Source organism: Solanum stenotomum, chromosome 11 (assembly GCF_019186545.1).
Source record: "Solanum stenotomum isolate F172 chromosome 11, ASM1918654v1, whole genome shotgun sequence".
Lineage (NCBI taxonomy): Eukaryota > Viridiplantae > Streptophyta > Magnoliopsida > Solanales > Solanaceae > Solanum > Solanum stenotomum.
Window position 1 is genome coordinate 45,080,881 of NC_064292.1, and position 21,180 is coordinate 45,102,060.

The 21,180-nt window shown below is 34.9% G+C and overlaps 2 protein-coding genes and 1 pseudogene across 2 annotated transcripts; all 3 read right to left on the reverse strand.

The window, feature by feature from the left end:
* Positions 1-932: 932 nt before the first annotated feature.
* LOC125845957 (uncharacterized) lies at positions 933-2,303 on the reverse strand. Its single transcript, XM_049525439.1, has 2 exons — positions 1,491-2,303; positions 933-1,412 (listed from the first exon to the last, which is right to left on the reverse strand). The coding sequence occupies exons 1-2, from the start codon at positions 2,301-2,303 to the stop codon at positions 933-935; spliced, it is 1,293 nt and encodes a 430-aa protein (XP_049381396.1).
* Positions 2,304-2,327: 24 nt separating this feature from the next.
* On the reverse strand, positions 2,328-3,417 carry LOC125845958 (uncharacterized). Its single transcript, XM_049525440.1, has 4 exons — positions 3,184-3,417; positions 2,567-3,085; positions 2,432-2,478; positions 2,328-2,358 (listed from the first exon to the last, which is right to left on the reverse strand). Exons 1-4 carry the CDS (start codon positions 3,415-3,417, stop codon positions 2,328-2,330), a joined length of 831 nt encoding a protein of 276 aa, XP_049381397.1.
* A 34-nt stretch (positions 3,418-3,451) lies between these two features.
* Positions 3,452-12,877, reverse strand: LOC125845960 (uncharacterized; annotated as a pseudogene).
* Positions 12,878-21,180: the final 8,303 nt, after the last annotated feature.

Genomic DNA, 21,180 nt, shown 5'->3' on the forward strand with positions numbered 1-21,180 from the left:
AGGCAAGTTGTTAGAAATGCTTGCACTCATAGTTTGAAAGCATTTAATTCTTGTTTCTTATCAGAATGTTATAATATCTAATTGAAGGGTTAAGACAAAAAAAAAATGAATTGGCTTCTTTGGCTGTGGCAGCAGCCTTGCTGATAACTTCTCTAAGCTTTACTGCAACATCTAAAAGATTAACAGAAAGATTAACAACTTCTTTAAGCTTTATAGAATTTCACAATTATGAGACATAAGTAGAGAAATATTTTATAAACTTCTACTACCAAAGACCGTGCAACAGCTATAGCAATTGCAGGCCACTTAATATTCAAAAACCTTGTTAGGCATCTTCACAACAGTTGGCAAATCCACATACAAGATCTTTTATTCGAGAAAACAAATGCACTAGCAAGAGCAACAACAATAATGTTTCATAAATCAACAAATTTCACTGTGCTTTTTCAGTTATGGTTGGTAACAATTTTGTTTCAATGTGCTTAAGTTTCACTTTGAGCAGTCACTAAAACCATAATGCATTACCAACATTAACTAAAACGGGAAATAAACTTCACACAAAAGCTGGACATCAACTAAGTAAAGAACCTTACAGTCCTTACCAAAATTTGGACAGTAACCAGTAACAAAAATCTTCACCAAACTCAACTCAAAATAATAAGAAATGCATTCATTGTTTTGTAGCTACCAAATTCAACCCAAAATAAACATAAGCATTCATTGTTTTGCATCTACCAATTTCAACCCAAAATAAACATAAGCATTCATTGTTTTGTATCTACCAACTTCAACCCAAAATAAACAAAAACATTTATTGTTTTGCATCTACCAACTTCAACCCAAAATAAACAAAACACATGCATTGTTTTGCATTTACCAGCTTCAAGCAAAAATAAACAAACTAGACAACTTTTTGCACTATCCAAAACACTTCAAATCTGGGATTTCCCATTAGTTTTTCTTGTCTTCAACTTGTCCACCTTTTTCTGTCTCTCTCTTTCCAACTGATTGCCAGTGACAACTTCTTTTCCTTTCCAAGTGAGATTAGTGGGTGAGTAAGGTAAATCTGTAGGCTCACTAATTCCAGCATGATCACCTCTAAAAGATATAACTCTATTTCCAGTTGCTCTTTGTTGATTCATCCTCATTTTTAGTTTTGTACTATTTTCAGATATGACTTGAGGCCTTATATCTGAATCACTTTCAGGCTCTCTAGCATGTCCAAATGGTTCATACTGTAGTGAGGACATGAAATGGCATTCTTCATCTTGTGTTGGTCTAGGGGCTGAGCTATTAACATCATAATCTTCTCCATGGGGTTCTTCAACCTCTTCTTCAGATTCTTCTTCAGACTCTTCCTCAGTTCTGCCCCTTTTTCTCTTCAATGTTGCCCCTTGTTCTCCTTCAACAAACTGAAAATACAATGTTTATGTGCAGTTAACTAGATAGTACTAATAACAGTGAGATATGTAAATATGTAATGTTCTTACATTGTATGTTCCTGCATTGTGAGTTGTTTCACCACACTTACTACATGTCATTTTAGTTCCTTTTCTTGAGTGAGCCCACTCTCCAGCTCTTTTAATTGCTGCATCTTTTTCCCTAGTTCTTTTGGTCTTTGGTCTTCCCACTGTTTTCACAAGATCAGGTGGAACCATTGCATGTTCTGGCAATACATTCCAGAATTGTTCACCTCTTACAGGCATCAACTTTTCCCTATATGTCATCAAATAAGCTTCCTTACTGTACCACCAATTAATTTCATTATTTGGTTCTATCTTCTGGTACAACATAGCTTTGATGGCATGAGGGCATGGAATGCCAGTCAACTGCCATGACCTACATGTGCATTTTTTCTCAACCAAGTTCATTGTGTGCCTATCTTCACCCTCAGACACTTCATATCCAAGATCACCATTAAAATAGACACTACATAATTGAGCTATTCTCATATATGTAGTGAACAATTTCATGCACTTAGGACTATAATCAGTAGTCCATTTGCTTGCATCTTCTTCCTTCTCTCTTAACCTGTTCATTATCTTGATTCTTATATCTTCAAGCATTTTTAAGATTGGCTTACCTCTTGCTTCCAGGATCCAAGAGTTGAAAGAATCTGTGAAATTATTATCCACTATTTGATTTTTGCATATAGTATCCAAATATGCCATGCACCATGTCTGTGGTGGATACTTAAGCAAATCCTTGGCAGCACTTTTTGACAATGCACCAAGTGCACTCAACTGATCCTTGAAATCTTCCTCATAAGTACTCCAAGCAGCCCACCAAAGCAGTTTCTTCATCTCTCCTGACCTAAATCTCTTCATCTAGTTGGCCTCAATATGCCCAACACAGTACCTATAATCAGTAAAAAATGAATAGTTAGTTAATATGTTCAAGAGAACAAAATAATTAAAGCAACTTAAAGTACCTATGGTGAGACAAATGAAGGACATTTTTGACTGCATTTATCAGTCCCTGTACATGTCAAATAAGCAAATATACAGTTACAAACTGTTATATAAAGAAGACAAAATTATTCAAATAAACAGAAAAAATTATTTACCTTCTGCATATCAGACATAAAGGTGATAGTTTGACCATCTTTCAAATTTAATGAATTGTTCAGCAGTTGTAGAAACCATATCCATGTCCTAGTTGTCTCCTTATCAACTACAGCCCATGCCAATGGATAGAAGCAATTCTGAGAATCTTGTGTCATAGCCACCAAAAGTTGTCTCTTGCATTGACCCTTCAAGAAGGTCCCATCTAGTCTAATAAAGGGTCTCAAACCTTCTTTCCATCCCAACTTCAGAGCATTAAAGAAGATGTACATCCTAAGGAACTTTCTTTTACCTTGTTCCAATGCATCCTTTGATAAATTAATCACAATATCACTACCAGGATTGCTTAGCCTAAGCTCATTTGCATAAGCTTCAATTCTGTTGAAATCATCTAAGAAACTTCCCAGCAATTTTTGAAGGGCCATCCTCTTGGCTCTTTTCAACTTAGAGGTACTAGCATTCAAGTTGAACTGATCCTTCAAGTCTTTTCTCATATCCTTTAGCTTGTACTGAGGATTATTCTGCAGTTTACTATTGAAATATTGTGCTAAAGTACTTGTGCAAGCTCTAGGATTTTTAAATGCATCCTCACAGTTGTGATTTATTTCAGTGTTTTAACCTTAAAACCTGGACCTTTACCATCTTGTGAAATAAGCAAGACAAATGGACAACCAATCATGCATTTATACCTTAGTCTAGTTCTGTCACTTTTTTCCACTACTATAGGCTTGGAATTTGCAAGAGAATATAAATTCACAATTTTTCTTGCTTCATTCAAGTCCTTGAATGTCATTGAGGGATGAAGTTCTTTGTAGTGACTGAGATCAGCATTTACTTCTTTAGATTTCAACATCTTAATAAGCTTTAACTCATCAAAGTTATATTCATCAATCATCATCACTAGACTGGTCATCATCACTTTCTGTTTCAGCATCAGCTCCATATTCACACTCTACCAAGTATGTTTCACTATGGTGAATAATATTTGGTGCAAAAATAGTTTCTTCAAAGTCATCCACAGCAAAGAAATTAACCACCTTAAATTGTTCATTTAATAGGCATTGGAGTGTCTTAATTCCTTCAGATCCCTCAAGCAAGTAAAATTTCCCAGAAGGCCCTTTCACTAGTATTTGTTTCACAAGCACAAATCCTAAATTTTTTGTGTACTCTTCCACTATCTTCTCATAGTCTAAGAGATCTGCACTAGTGTCTCTCCTAGTAGCAACATACTTCTTGTCATATACTAGTAGTGGTTTTGTAATCCATTTACCCCCATAATGCAACATAAGGTCAACCAAAAGATCTTTCATATTGAACTGAGAAAGAAAAGCAAACATAAATGAATAAGAAACACAAACACACAAGAGCTAAATAAAGAATGGAGTGAAAATAGCACAACAAACATAAATAAATAAGATACACAAACACAAATGAGCTAAATAACTCCTTACTGCTATAAAACACACATGAGCTATAGGTTTATTACAACATAAATGAATAAGAAACACAAACACACAAGAGCTAAATAAACAAGTCATTACACTTTAGAAATCTATACTAAAAGAGAAAAAACAAACAGTGACCACATATATATTACAACATAAAGAATGGAGTGAAAATCACTCAACAAACATAAATAAATAAGATACACAAATACAGATGAGCTAAATAACTCTTTATTGCCATAAAACACACATGAGCTACAGGTTATTACAAGATAAATGAATAAGAAACACAAACACACAAGAGCTAAATAAACAAGTCATTACACTTTAGAAATCTATACTAAAAGAGAAAAACAAACAGTGACCACATATTTATTACAACATAAAGAATGGAGTAAAAATAACTCAACAAACATAAATGAATAAGATACACAATAAATAAGTCATTACACTTGGGCATTGGAACCCCACACATCAAGTCCTTACAGGGGCCACATGTTTTATAACATAAACAATAGTGGGAAAATATATGACCAAATAGGCCTTAAACTTTAGGAATCTATATTGAAAGAAAGAAAAAACATATAGGGGCCACATGTTTAATACAACATAAATAATAGATGTAAAAGCTCTAAACAAAAAGGTCATAATAAATAATGAAAAAGGACATTTGGGACCAAGTCCTGACTGTTATGCAGAAATGAAGTAAAAGAAAGAAAAAAAACATACAGGGGCCACATGTTTTACAACATAAACAATTGTGGGAAAAAATGTGAACAAACATGTCTTAAACTTTAGGCATCTAAACTAAAATAAAGAAAAAACATACAGTGGGGCATAAACAGAATAGTGAGGTCTAGTAGTAGTATGCATTATTGTTAACTTTTGCAAGTGTTTTGAAAGTAGTCAAGTCTATCTGCTACAATATTCATTTACATAGTAGGACAACTAGACAAGTAAATGACTCGGCTCCTTTTAAGTTACTATTTTTGTTGTGTTTCTTGTTCAATGAAGTGATGCCTCATATGAAAAAAGTATTCCTTTTGTTTCCATTTGATTATTCTTGTCTTTAGTTTTTGTAAGCAACAAATATTAGTATATTCAACTATTTCATAATAAACAGTCCATAATAAACAAGCCATAATATACAGAGGACATTTAGGATAAACAATAGGACCACAACATATAAGACAACATTCTCAAAAGATTACAAAAAGGGAATAATAAACAATGAAAAGGGGCATTTGGGACCACACACATCAAATTCAGACTAGGACTAAACAATATATATTCATATACTAGTCCATTAAATACTACTACTTTAACTCAAGTATTCCTTAAATCCAACCTTGACAGAATAGGACCAACATACGAGACAACATCCTCAAAAGATTACAAAAATTGTAGCTATTGGACCACAATTCAATAAGATACGAAACCACACGCCCTTCTTAAATATCCCTTACACCATATTCCGAAAAAGGATCAAAACTTTTAGTAATAGTTTAAACTATTTGGAATAAACAATAGATTATTTGCTTAACTCAAATAAACAAATAATTTTTCCATAAATCTAACATACCAAAATATTATAAACAAAGTCGCAAAGCCTAACTATCCACAACTTTGAAATCATAAATATCATAAAATAAAAACAAAGATTAACTAACCTACAGCCGCGAAGATCACTTTGAAAACCATCCGCGAAGTCAATTTTGAAATCCAACCACGAAAATCTGTGAACCCTAGAGAGGAAATATAATCCAAAGGATGACACGATCACATATCTAGATGTTACTAACTTTGCTCCATATGTTGAGGCAGAAATCTACGTTAAGAGCCTTTATCCCTTTTTTTAGAAGGGACTACACCTGCAATAGCAACGGAGGTTCAAATAACTCAGATGAAGACACCTATGTGACTAATAACCTGTAAGAGTTACATTCTATGTATTTTCTGAAGTGCTATTAAATTTTGTTTCCATAATACTTGTGATCTTGTGAGTCATTTTCCTTTTATGATCTATTTTCAGAAAACGATAATCTTTTGCTACAGCCGCGAAATTTTCCCCTAAATCTAACATACCCAAATATTATAAACAAAGTTGCAACCCTAACCAAAAAAATATCTTTGGAATCGCAAAACTAGAACCATCGCGAAATAAGAACAACGAATTTACTAACCTCAGCCGCCAAAATCCACTTCGAAACCCTAGAAGTGAAATGAACAAAGAGGTGAAATCAACATTGAAATGGAATGGCGTCCATGAGAGAAATCTGAAACCCTAGGTGAAATCCTATTAGAGAGAAAAGGGGAAATGTATTTTAGAGAAATGAGAGGTCAAATTGTATGTCCCAAAAGAAATGAGAACAAAATTAGTAATTAGGATGTATGAGTCTATGTGGAGGTGAGAATTGTTTGGTGCTTATGTAGCGTCGACGTGGCGTCCACATGACACTTAACACACCTGTTAATAGTAAGGGTAAAAGTGACCCGATACTTTAACGGAAGGGTATTTTCTAGCCATAATATAGTTCAAGGGTATATAGCAGCTATTTCCGATAGTTCAGGGGTATTTTTGAGCCTTTTCCGTATTATAAATAAATAAATTAATACACTTCTTTTAAATAACTTATATGACCTGGGTATCAACCTATTTAACCCGTTCGTATATCATGTCTCTTTTTTATTACCATCAAAATCGCGGCTCTAGGGGTCTTGAGAGCCCTTATTACCCCCATCGATTTCATTTCAAGAAGCTCGCACGACAATAAGAAGAGTGTTAAAGTCATCTTCCACCATTCAAGTTTCAAAAAAATGAGTCAGGACTCGAGTGTTTCAAGTCGGTCGACAATGAACTGCCAATGTGGTATTGCAACGAGTATTTTCACGGCTTTTACTCTAACGAATGCTGGAAGACGCTTTTATAAGTTTTCTAAGTCTAATGTAAATTTATCATACAATTTCATTAATTTTTATACTTTTGGCTACTGTTGATTTCAAGTTCATAATTGTGCAGGGTTATAAATGTGATTATCAGAAATGGGTTGATGATACGCTTCATCTTATAGTTGCAAATCTCATCCACAATATAAATAAGGAAAACGATAATCTTCATCGTGAAAAGAAAGTTTTGGAGACGAGGATGACTAATTTTGAAAAGTGTTTGACATCTGCTATTGAAGAAAATTATGAACGTCTAGATGAAATTACCAAGAGTGAGGAGGTTGTTGTCAACAATGCAGAGGTTGAAGTCAATAAGTCTAAGAAAAAAGTTTATAAAATGTGGATTGTGATAGCTACGTTGCGTTGTTGTTTTGCAACATTCATCACATTTTTGGTGATGAAATAGGAATTTCTAAACTTTTGTCATGTGTATTTTGTAATCTTTAACTTAGAAAACGTTAAACATCTGTGATGTGGTTCATGACTTTTGAATTCTAGTATATATTTTTGTTTATATGATATGTTAATTTCAATATAGCAACAATTGTTATGTTGTAGCAAACATATTTGATAATTCAATTTTAATTGGATAACTTTGTTGGTACAACGTTTGTACTACTTTGTCACCTTACCAAATCAAAGTCAAAAGAATAGGCACAAAATTGGAACTCAAGCCACCAAATTTCTTGAAGATAAACTACAGTTTGGAATTTACATTCTTATTGTAGTACTTTAGGCCTTGTAACATGTATTACTTAAGAGGCATGACACATATTGTATAAATAATTTGAAAATATCAATAATACTGCAATGATGTTGTTGACACCCAATTTTGACCCTCCCCGATGTAAATTAATCATCGAGCTTCTTAAATTCCAAACGAGTTGAAATAATTGACTTTATAAAATTCAAAATATTTTTCAAGTTAGCTTAAAGTAATTTCGTCATTTTTACAATTTTTTGAATAATATACTTGTTTTACATATTTATGTATATAAATTAGTATATTTTATGAATATTCGAAAATCGCGTCAAAAAGAATTTTTTTTAATTAGTTGGTTAATTGGTTTAGTTAGTAAATACTTATATTTGTGAGTTATTAGTGTATAATTAAGTTAATTATTTTATCTCGTTAAAATTAAGAAGCTCATTGATTAATTTATATTAATTCGTCTTATTTAGTTTTTTAGCCGAATCATCAATTAAAGTCAATTTGGCTAGATTGTTAATTCATTTGCCTAATCCTTTTATTGCAATTTTAGCCATTTATTTCCTCCTCCCAACTTAGCTTGCAAGACCAAAGTTTGGGCCTTTCTCTTAAATCAACTCATCCCATCAACTTCCAATTTCAGCCAACTCAAACCATTTTGGCCCAATTTCCTTTATGCCAATTTAATTCCCAACTCCAGCAGCCCACTCCCATATGACCCAGAACCCGGCCCACCTTCCTTTCCCTTTAAAAAGAAAACCTAAGAGCGTACAACTGCACGTGTCAAAGTCCATGCTTTCAGCAGCTTCCAATGTCTCTTCACGCGGCATCTTCACAATTTCAACTAGAGACGTTCGAATTCACAGCGAGCGAACGGTTCCAGCTCACGGCATCACTACACGGTGTCTATGCATACAAGAAGTACACTGCCTCTAGTTGTCGTCTTCTGCCCGTCCCTCTCAATCCGTACAACACGTGTTTCTCCCCTTTCCTCTTTCGGAATGGGTTGAAATCTCAATAAAAAAGGTGTTTAGCCATAAAGGTGAAAGCTTTGGGGGAGTTTTTGAATTTTAATTTTTGGCCTTTTTGAATCGAATTTTTGATCCTTTTCTCCCCCCATTTTCGAAACCCTATTTCCCTGCTATATATATTTGGTTTATTACTGTTAAGGGGGGACGAAGAGAAAAGTGGAGAAAAATATAAGGAAAAGAGTTGGATTTTTCTAGAGCAAAACAAAAAATATATACCAAGAGAGCTTAAACAAAAATTTGTGCTAAAATATATATAAAGAAAAGAAAGAGGGGGGCGTTCAAGGCAGAAAACTTTTGAGTTTCAAATCGGAATACTACGTCTCCATTCCGTTTTACCAAGATTCCTTCAAGTTTCATCTGAAATTCGAGGTTTTGCTCTGTTTTCTTGTTGCTGTTCACATTTGGGTTATGTGGTAAGAAGACCGTGGTCGCTAGCTCGTTTCGTTTCGTTCGCTGCCCGAAAAGAGGTAAATCCTTTCTTAGCTCTATTCGACTTTAATTCGTCCATGTTGTTCTTTTTATGACGTGTTTCTCGGTTGTGTTTGCATTTTGTTCATGTGATGGCTTTGTTTCGGTCACTACAGGTTAGGATTTGGTAAATGAGTATTAGCTAGTACTGTTTTTTTCTTCCTATTTGAGATCATTTGTGTATGCATCCTGTTTTGGAGCAGTTTACTGCTATTTGCTAGCATGTCAGATCTCATTCTTGTTTGGTCATGAGCTCTTCGCGGTTCGATTTCCTTTTGTTGTATTTCTCTTATTCCGATCTAGGTTGAGTGTAAAAATGATTATCAAATTGTTTATGGTCTTTGGTTTTGATACTTTGTTCATCATATTTGCTTAAGCCATGATACAAAGTTCAGTAGAAAATTACTCTAGTTTGCCTATGTGTTTCGAATCTCTTTGCCCTCTAATCCAGTTCGAAATAGTGCACTGTTTGTAAGTAAAAATGGTATAAAGTCTGAGTTTCTTATTTTATTTTTCGGATCTTAGTTTGTTGGAGCTTAGCCTTTAAGATTATTTGATGCACGATTTATTTTTGTAGTAAACTTCTCTTGATGTCGATCCCTTAGCTCCCCCTTTTTGAAGCAAATGAGCTAATTTATGCTCGGTCACATTCCAGCAAGGTGCAAAAATTGAGATTTCATGAACCGTTGTGTAAGATCATGTTGTTGTTAAAATTTATTGTCCCTTCTATTCGAATCTGGATCTTGTCTAAATCGTTTACTGTCTAGCTATAGATGGCTAAGTATATGAATAATGGTAATAACAAATAGCTTGCCTTGCCTCAATGATTATTATTAAGGTTGCCTCCCGCGGTCTAATTGTCATTGTTATATTAGTTTGAACATTTAATATATTTTCATTATATTCAAGCATGCTAGATTATTGTGCGTCATCTAATATTCCCCCATTTTATTGATTATTAATATTAATGTGCTATTACCTTCTAGAATGAACATGTGTGAGGCATTTATTTATTTTTAGTGTGAGAAGCAGTGATATGTCTTCTTTGGTCAACTCAAATGTGCTTTCTTACGGTCAAATATAGACTTCTTCTCTTCTTAATTTGTGTCTCCTTGAAATCTGTCAAGTATACATTGGTAGTAGCCTTATTTTATTGTGAAATTCCTAGTTTACCTTGTTATGAATCAAACTCATACCTTTTTTTATTATTATTTTATTTATTTATTTTTACTAGAGATGTTATTTTTGTGAACAAATTTAAGTGTGAATGCTAATCTTATCACCCTTTCTTTGCATGCGAAATTTGTCCGAGTTCACTATGAACTCATCCTTCCCTTTGCATTTTGGAGAGCCATAAAGGCTTAAATTCCGCCTTCATCGAATCGGCCGATCCTAAAAATTGACGAGCAGGTCCCATAGTTGAAAGAGTATGAAGCAAATCGAGAATTTGAAAGATTTGGGCCAAAGGACCACTCTTAGTTCTGGAAATTGTATTTTTGTTATTTTGGGCATAAGCCCTTGTTATTATCTTGTTAGAATCTAGGACAGGTGAAAGAATTGGGCCTTACCCAAGGGCAAAAAATATATTTCTTTTTATGTTAGTTTAGGACAGGTGCAGATAACGAAAATGGGCTCAAGTACTGGCCCAGGCAGACAGGAAAACCAGACTTGGGTCCGAGTCTCTCTCTCTTTATTTATTATGTTTGTTTATTTGTTATCGATCTTTAGGTTTCGAACATTCAAAACCCCAGAAAACACCCATTTTGAATTAATCACTTAACTAAATTAGGCGTTTCTCACTTGACTTAAAAATAAATAAATAAGTTTACAAAATACTTCATTTAAATAATATTGCAATATTTTTCTGTTCCTCCCTTAAAACGGTCCTAACTAACTAAATAGTTCAATTTTGCAAAGTCAAGCTAAGTTAAAATCGTTTTAGCCAAAGGATTAATTGTCGGATAACCACATTAGTGGACGTTCTAGATGTTTTTAAAACCTTCCTAGAATGTTAATAAGAACCTCGAACCCCTTTACAATTTTTCATTAGATTTTCTGTTTTTAATCTTTTGAAAAAATTGGTTTTTTTAATTTCCCTTTAAAAAATTAAGTGGCGACTCTACACTAGTCCAAACATATTTTTAAATAAAACAGATGTCATAAATCCACATAAATTGAAAAGGACAAATAAGATAAACACAACCAAAATAAGGTGTCATTAATGTCATTCTATAAAGGCATATAAAAATTTCACCTAACTTAACCCTCATGAACTAGCCTCGAAAAATTACTATTAGATATATTGTATGTCAACCAACTGTGGTTAACCATGAACATTAACACAAAAATTAACATATAAATAAATTATGATGAATCATCATCGGGTGTAGGTTGTCCTCTCCCCTTAACCCCATCATCTTGATTCTTTTCCTTTTTGCCTCCATCTGCACATGTCCAACAGAAACATCTTCTTTTCCCTTCCATGTTATTTTGACCGGAGAATAAGACATATTAGTTGGCACCGAGGCACCAGTGTGATCTCCAGCACATTCAATTTTTCTTGTACCAGTTGGAACAGTTCTTGTCTTCAACTTCTCACCCCTTAACTCTGATTCACAAATCACCATTGATCTTAGAGGTGTGTCTTATTCATTTTCAACATCAGGAGGTTCAAACTCTTGTGTTGCAGTTTGTGGTCGATAAGTAGACTTTTGTATACCAACCTCGTTCTCATATTCCAGACATGGTCTTTTTCCTTCCTTGAATGTGCATTATTTTTAGTACATTTTTCCTATATTTTTATTATTATTAAGCATATTGTCAATTAGCTTACAATAAAAAACATGAAATATTGCCAATAAGTATTTTGTAGCTTACCTTGTAACAACCCCTCACATTGTGGTTTGGTTCACCACAGTTACTACATTTCATTTGAGTGCCATTTCTCGACTGAGACCATTAAACTTTTCTTTTTCTTGCTTCGTTTGGTTCTCTATTTCTCTTCATTTTAGGTCTACCCATTTGTTTCACTACATCAAGAGGCAACATTGCACTTGAAGGATCAACCTTCCAGAACTTCTAACCTCGTATAGGTTGTATCTTGTTGTTTTTATAGGTTATAACATGTAAGCCTTCTTGCTATACCATCAATGTATTTCAGTTATGGGATTTATTTTTTTATGTGTCAATGCTTTGATGGCATGAGGGCAGGGAAGACCTAATAAATCCCAAATTCTGCATGTGCATTTTTTTGCTCTAGCAACAGAAATTCATAGCCCCAATCTTTCATTGAATTCCACCTTACAACCATGTGCTATGGCCCTAAAGTCAATGTACAACTTCATGCATTCTCAAATCGAAATCACTAACCTAAGTCCTCAATTTTTTTTTCATTTTCCCTAGCAATCTCATCACTTGTACTCTTATGTCTTCTAATATCTTGATTATTGGCTTTGCTCTAGCCTCAAGAATCCATGTATTGAATGACCTAGTGAAGTTGTTATCAACCATCATGTTCTTACAGTGAATATAAAAATAAGCTCTACACCATGCCTTTGGTGGATAATTCACCAAATCTCTTGCACCATCTTTTGAAAATTTTCCCAATTTATTCAACTGGTCCTTAAACTTTTCATCATATGAGCTCCAAGCAAACCACCACATAAGCTTCCTCATTTGATCACTCCTCCATTTTTTGCACCAGTTACTCTCCATATGTCTCACATAATACCTATGCTAAGCTTGCGGCAACACTTTGTCAATAGCATCTAACAATCCCTGTAATAATGAAACAAAACAAATGAGAACATGAAATTCAACTATGAGAATCTGATAGTCAAAAATAGAAAGTAAAAATTGAGAATCATACTTTTTGCATATCTAAAATGAATGTGATTCCTGCACCATCTTTAAGGTCCAAAGATCCCTTCAATAACTCAATGAACCAACACCATGTTTTGTTTGTTTTGTCCTGCTTGTTTCTTTGTTCACTATTTCTCATACTAGTGGATTGAAACTGTTCATAGAATTTGATCCTAGTGCAACCAACAACATGCCCTTACATATACCTTTCAAGAATGTACCTTAAAGTCCAATTAATGGCCTCTAACCAGATTTCTAGCCTTTTTTAAGCATCAAAACACATGTACATCCTCAAAATAATTATTTTTCCTTCAGTTAGGGAATCCTTAGAGAAATTTATCAAAACATCACTTTCGGGATTGTATTGCATAGGCCTCAAGTTTGTTATAGTCATCTATAAAACTACCCTCCAACTTCTCAAGAGCCATCCTCTTAGCCATTTTAAGTTTGGATCGATTGACACACATTCAATTTTAAATCATTTTCAAGCTCTCTTCTCATATCTTTTACTTTATACGTGGGGTTATTTTGAAGCTTGTTCTTGAAGTATTGAGCTAAAGTGGTTGAATCATATCTAGGATTAAAAACTGCCTTCTCACATGTGTTAATTGATGAAAGTCGTTATCTTAAACCTTTCGGTTTTGCCATCTTTTGAAATCAAACACCTAAAGGGACACCCCTCATCACAATCATATCTAGTTCTTTTTGTATCACCTTTGATTATAGTCAAAGCCCTTTTGTTAGCTAATGCATAATAATTCAGAACATGTCTACCTTTTTTAATGTCCTTAAATGTCATACCAACTTACAATTTCTTGAAGTTTTCCAACTTGTCACCTACTACTCTTCTACTTTCTTGCTAATAGCCTTCATCCACTTATAATCACAATCCTCACCCTCAGAAAGATCCCATTCACAATCATAACCAACATTGTGTTCACAATCCGTACCAACCTCAATGTAACACCTCAGATCTCAAAACGAAGAAAATCCTAGTTTTCAGAAAATCTGGTGTGAGTACCAACGGAACCACCCACGGACCGTAAGTAGGACCACAGACCATAGGTATGGTTCCGTCGTTAAGGTCCAAGTCTTAATAGTCTTTGATCCCACCCACGGTCAACAAGTACGGTTCGTGGTTGGACCTACGGACCATAGGTGAGGGTCAACAACCAGCTAGAGGGAAATTGATGATGGATCAACTTCAAATGGTCATCACCCTTAGCACAAAAGGAATTAGGTGTCCCATGACCCACCTAATGATAGATAATTGAATCCTCTTTCCAACGTCATCGAGTTTGCTAAAATTCCATCTCCTAGTAAAAAGTTGTGCTCGTTTTAGTGAAGCCCTGTCGGGTAGAATTGACCTACGGACCCAAACGACGGCCGGTAGGTCAAACGACGGATTGTCATTCCTTCCATTGATGGGCTTCGCCAGAATTAAGTTAGGGTTATTTTGGTCCTTTTTCTTATGCGTTGGACACCTAAACTACATCGTTTAATTCCTAAACTACGTAGTTTTTGTCACGACCCGAGAGCATCCCCTAGTCGTAACACGGCGTACTTGACCCCGAAGGAATCTTATACAAGCCCTTAGCATATCATGAACATTAAAGCATAGGAAAATAGCGAAAAATTTAAAACTTTTCTTTACAATCGAAGTTTTTAATAAAGTGAAAGAGTATTTATGACACTATGTCTCAAACCATCTATTATACTTGGAATAAAACTCTTGAAATACAAATCTTAGGGACACGACCCTTACAAAGGTCTAAAACATAAAATTAAAGACAATAGAGGACATGTGGTTGAGCCCTCGAATACAATGAGGACTCACCAATCTTCTTCTTCTTGATCTTCTATGAACCTAGCCACGAGGATGGAATTCAATATCTCCAAAGCCTACACTTATAGAAAATGTAGAAAGAAGGGGTTAGCACAAAAAGTACTAAGTATGGAAGCCATGCACAAAACCATTAAAACATGCATGAAAAGGGACATTTCATTTGAAATCATGCTACATGCCATTTTTTAACATCATCTTTGAAATAGTTGGAGAACGCAACTAATAAGGCAACTCACATACATTTCATTATAACATGAGAGATATTATTATAATAACAAGCATGGTCTCTAACATCAATATTATACCAATCCCCATATTCACAATACATAGCTTCCAATCATAAGGTAATACAAGTCAAATACCAAGATCATTTCAGTAATAGGTAATCATCACCTAAGCAACTCCTAAGAAACACGTGTGCGATGTATGGTAAATAACATCATTTGCAATGTACAACCCAAGTCAATAATCATAGACAAGGAAACATCATGTTTATAGTTCATAGTAAGCCCGTCATTCCAAATACCAACTCAGTACATGCACATATGGATTTATATACATTCATGTCATAAGTAAACCACACCATAACCCCTTTATAGGTCTACTTGTGCAATGTACAAGTGAAGTCCCATACCCCCACTCATACCAAGCAAAGCCTACTAAAAAGTCATAGATATAGCTCATGTTCATGCTCACATTCACATTCATGGTTCATGTTCATGCATGGTATACAATAACTTCATAAATATCATGTTGTCAAGCACATACCATAATCACTCTCCAAGCTCACTTGTGCAATGTAAGAATGAAGTCTCATACCCCCACTGTTACCAAGTAAGACCCCTCAAGTAATCATAGCATATGACTTATGTTTGTATTATTAGTTCATGTTCTTGTTCATGTCATGTCATGGATCTTGTTCTTGTTCATGTAGGGAAGTTTAACTTTAATCGACATAGACCATGCGAGCTACATGGAATTCGGTGTCATGAACCCACACCGAAAAGAGGTGTTGCACTTGCCTAAGATAGAACTAACATGGTTAGCTTATAGGTAGATCCACTAGCTAAGAGACCTATGGGGGCACATGGTTATGGGATAGGGAGATTGCTTCTAGAAACCCGTCTGACTGAGGTACGAGGTTTCCATATCTTGTTCCTATCCACTCGGTGCTAAGCCTAATTCCCTTTTTAGAAAACATGTTAAGTGTTTACTTTAAAAATCATGTTCATGGCAGAATGCATAGCACTCAAACATCATGGTTTCATGGTAGCTCATGGATTTCTTAGAATCCTTTGTAAGTGAATAAGTCTTTCACATCATGTTCATGAGAGTATCTTTTACAATAAACACCACAATATCTTGGTCATGTACATTTCATGCATAATAATATGTAAAGGTGCATATGAGAAATATACTTTCAATTAACATCATTGATACATCATGATCATGTTTATGCATGAAGTGTGTGTGTAATTGTCCTTGCAATGACACAACAACAACATTATAATCATCCTAGACCATTCATACAATATCAAGTATAGGGGTAGGGGTAAAATAACATTTTCAACAATACCACAATTATACTCAATAGCCATAGGACTTTCAACTTCTAAGTAAGTCATGAGTTCACACACAATCTTACCAGCATGCACAAACCTTCACAATATGCCCTTCAAGGGCTATGGACCAACTCATCCCAAACATATAGCAATAGCACAATAGATAAGGGAATACCATGATCCAACAACTCATTAATACATTAATCACATCATGATTGGCACTTTATACTTTCAAGTATTCATCAACATGCACATAATATCATGATCAAGTCAATTCATGTTTAAAATCATTACCCTAAACCAATTCAAGTCTAGGTGATCTAGTCTAAGGCAATTCATCAAGAAGTTATTCAATCTTAGAGATTCACATCCAAACCCTCAATTTGCCTTTGTTATGACATAACCCTAGAATCTTAGGTTAATTAAGTATACATGTAAATTCACACTTAGATCATGCAATTACATCATAATTAAACACCTCCACCTTTCAAGTGGATCAACAAGTTCATCTACAATCTTCATCAACAAATGCAACCCTAACAAATTGCCTTTCAAGGCAAAGGATCAAGATCAACCCTAACTTACTAGAATTACCATGTTAGATAGATAAAGATAATGATTCAACAACATAATAAACATAAACATAATCAATTGTTAAGCCTCCATGATCAATTAAGTCACACCTTAGTTCACAATTTAGGAAGAAAGGGAAATCATGGGTACAAGGGAGATTTTCATCAAAATCCATCAATACTTCAATAATCCAATCACAAATCATCAAAATCAATCATAATAAACCTTAATTAAATAATTGAATTCGTTTTGGAAGAAGACCCATGACTAGATTTGAAAACCCTAGATTTGGGGAATTTGAAAATATAGTTGAAGGGGCTTCTTGGTGATAGCTAACCAAGAATGAAGAACTCCCATACCTTAGGTGTAGAATCCTTCCAAATTCGTAGTGAGAAGCTTCCTTCTTCAAGATCTAACTTGATTTCCTTCTTGGTTCTTCAATGGGGGCGGGGGGGGGGGGGGTCTAGAGAGAAGCTTTTGGGAGAGAAGGGTAGTTTGGTTTTGATTTAGAGTCTTGGGTTATAATGAGTTAATGAAGTGTTTTAATGACTTAAAATAGTTTATATAGGAATTTAATGAGTTACCTAATCGTCCCTCCTAACCCCTAAATAAATAACTAACTAAAACTAAGACCCCTAACTCAAAGCAAAATCTGGAAAACTGCTCCCATTCACGACCACCCATCCACGGACCGTGGATGGGTCTATTAGCCATCTTGTGGCTCTGTGGTTTGGGGCTGGGAATCAAAATTGAAGGCCAAGCCTTCTTAGACTAAGTCCTAACCCACGCCCATGACCTACGGGGCGTGGACTGGTCTAAGAGGCGTAATCTGCCTCTGTGAACCAAGCTGTTTTTGATAGCTTTTGGGCAGTGTTGGGGTCCTCCTCAAGGACCCCTTGGGTGGTCCTTAGGGAGTCGTACCCAGGCCTTTAACCCCTAAACATGTCATTCTAAGCACGGAAGTCACTTATATGAGTTTTAACCCTCATACAACACTCCAAAACTCCACTACAAGACCCTACAACACACCAGTTCAACTTACTAGTTTCCAAGCATTATAGTCGTATCTTGACGTTTAACCCCTAAATTCCTCGACCTTCACTCGGGAACCATTTAACAACATTTAATCAAGTCACCAACTTCAAACTCATATGTGAGGCTCTAGTTTCACCTACTAAATTCTATCAAATATTAGCTAGGTCTTACTAGTTTTTACGGGGTGTTACAATTTTGGTCAGTTTAAGCCTTGCAACTTAATTAGAACTTACCCTAGTCAACTCATTCTCCAAAAAATCATCAAGTTGAACGAAAAGAAAGAGAAAGAGTCGACCAAGCCCTAGTCCAAAAAGCAATAGGTTTTCATCAGTTTCAGCCCCAAAATCAAAAGATTTTTCTGTGGAATTTGTCACCAGGTATGTGGTTCACTAGTGGATTCTTTTCGTCCACTAGGTCCCTAGAATTCAGTCAGATTCTTATTCATATATCTTGCTTAGACCTAGGGTTTCTAAAACCTTAGATATTTGGTTGTGATTTAGCTGTTATAGTATTCTTAATCAGATTAGTATGTTTTCGTGGAATCATTGCTTAGTTCTTTGGATGAAACTCAGAACCCTAGTTGTGTAGAGTCTCTTAGTTCATGAATTACACATACTAGGTTAGTTAAACAGATATACATGCTCCAGTTTTGAATGTCACATTATCAGTATATTTCAGCATGAGCCCTATTTTGAGTTATAAATCTTGAGAAGCTTTTTAAAGCCAACACTTGAGTTCTTAAATTGAGTTTTGAAAAAATAAAGATGAGTTTTGAGAAAAGAGTTTTCTAAAACATGATTAGTATGACAATTGAGTATGTCATCAATGTATGAGCAGTATGGTATCCAGATATACCATCAATGTTTATGCAGTATGACTTTCCGAGTGATCAATGATCATAGCATAATATGATTTTGAATTGTTTTTGTGAAAGAGCTTTCAAGTATGAGTATCTTCGTGTCAGTATTTTGAGTTATTCAGTATTTCAGTCATAATATATCATATACATACTCCAGTTGGGAATACATGCATCAGTTTAAGAATGTTTCATTATTAGTACTTAATGTTGCAGTTTCAGTTAGCATGTCAGATCTCGAGCTATCCAGTTTATTTCAGTTATGTTATATTTTATACATTCTAATTGAGAGTATGCTTAGACCGAGTGGATTAGGGTACATTCATTGTATCTGAATTATCCCAGAACTACGTTAGTGATCACGCCAGCCATGCCTTTATACCCCTGGCAAGGTATATTGGGTCCTCTCGATAGGGCGTATACATCAGACTCCACATTTAGCTCATATGGTTTTATACCGGTTATTAGTAGCTCCCACAGTCCATCTGATTCTATTGCATTGACCATGTTATCAGTTACAGTTCAAATTTCAATTTCAGCATGTTATAAACTTAGTCATTGCATTCAGTTAGTTCATGTTCAGTATTCTCAGTTTAGTATCATGCTTATCTTATATCATTGTTCAGTTATGATCATTGCTCAGCTTTACTCTATCATGCATGCTCAGTACCTTCAAGTACTGACGCATACTCTGCACTACATTTTCTCGTGATGTAGGTTCAGGTCCTCAACTTTCAAATCACGCATAGATCGGTTCTCGATCTTCAGTTCAGCAGCATCAGTGGTGAGTCCTCATTCTCCGAGGACGACACACATGTTTCTTTTTTATTTTTAGTCTTTAGTTTCAGTTTTTGCTAGATTTAGCTGGGGCATGTCCCAACACTTTTAGTTAGTTAGAGGCTTATTTCAAACATAGTTAGATTCAACTTTAGCCTTTGAGTTTGACTTTTCAGTTGTTGTTAAACTCTTAGTATTTATACATTCAAATTTAGTATGGGTATTTCCCATTATTTCAGATTATCTTATGATTAGCTTCCACATAATATTTCATTACTTCAGTTTATATTTAGTATGCTTATGATATGCCAGCAGGGTTAGCTTGGGGTCACTCGTGATCCTAAGTCCCGTGTCCGCGTCCTAGGGTAGCTTCGGGGGGTGAAACTCAACATCTACAAAACATGATTCAGAATATTGTGTGATATTTTGAGCAAAGACTGTGAGCTTACCCTCCTCCACAACAAAGAAGTTACCGACTTTAAATTTCTCATATAATAGGCTAAGGATGACCCTAGTTCTACTATATAATACTTATCAGAGGGCCCACTAACAATTGTTTAACCCGAGAAAGCCCTAGCTTGGAAGTAAACTCATCACATATATCTTTATGACTCAATAATTCATGGTCAAAATTAAGCCAAGAGTGCACCAATTTCTTAGTGTAAACCAACTGAGGTGAAATGACCCAACTACCCTCATAGTTGAACACAATTTCAACTTCATCAATCATCCTTCAAAATCCATGAAAGAAACAGTAAAATCAGAGGGACCACATCAAACCGAACACATTAAAATTAATCTACAAAAATATAATAAACTAAACCCTAAAAGACAAACATCATTTGAGACCACTAAAAGACAAACAAAATGTCACTCCCTGAGCTACCCTCTTGACGTATCACGAGTGACCCCAAGCTAACCCTGTGTCTGGCATATATCAAGCATACTGAGAATAACTGAATAAAATATGTACTATGCGGAAGTTAAAACAATGGATAACTGAAAGTGGGGAATACCCAACTAGTTTGAATGTATAAATCATACTAAGAGTTTAATAACAACCAAAAGATGAACTTAACAATTCAAGCTGATTCTATTACTATGTTTGGAAAACCTCTAACTGAGTTGAGTTGCTGGGACATGCCCCCCAACTAACTCTAACAAAATTGAAAATCGAATAAAAAAACTAAAGTGAAAAGCATGTTTATTGTCCTCGAAGTATGAGGACTCACCACTGAAGCTGCTGAAATGCGGACCGAGAGTCGATCTAAGTGTGATATGGATGTTGAATACATGAACCTATATCATGAAATGATGTAGCATAGAGTATGCGTCAGTACTTGGAATGTACTAGCATGCAAGATATATATACTAAGCTGAACAATATATATAAGCTGAACAAAACATAACTAAGCAAGAATGTAAATACTGAAACATAATTGAAAAGCCAAGCTGAATGCAATGACCAAGTACTAATCATGAGAATAACACGTTGAAAACCTGGTCA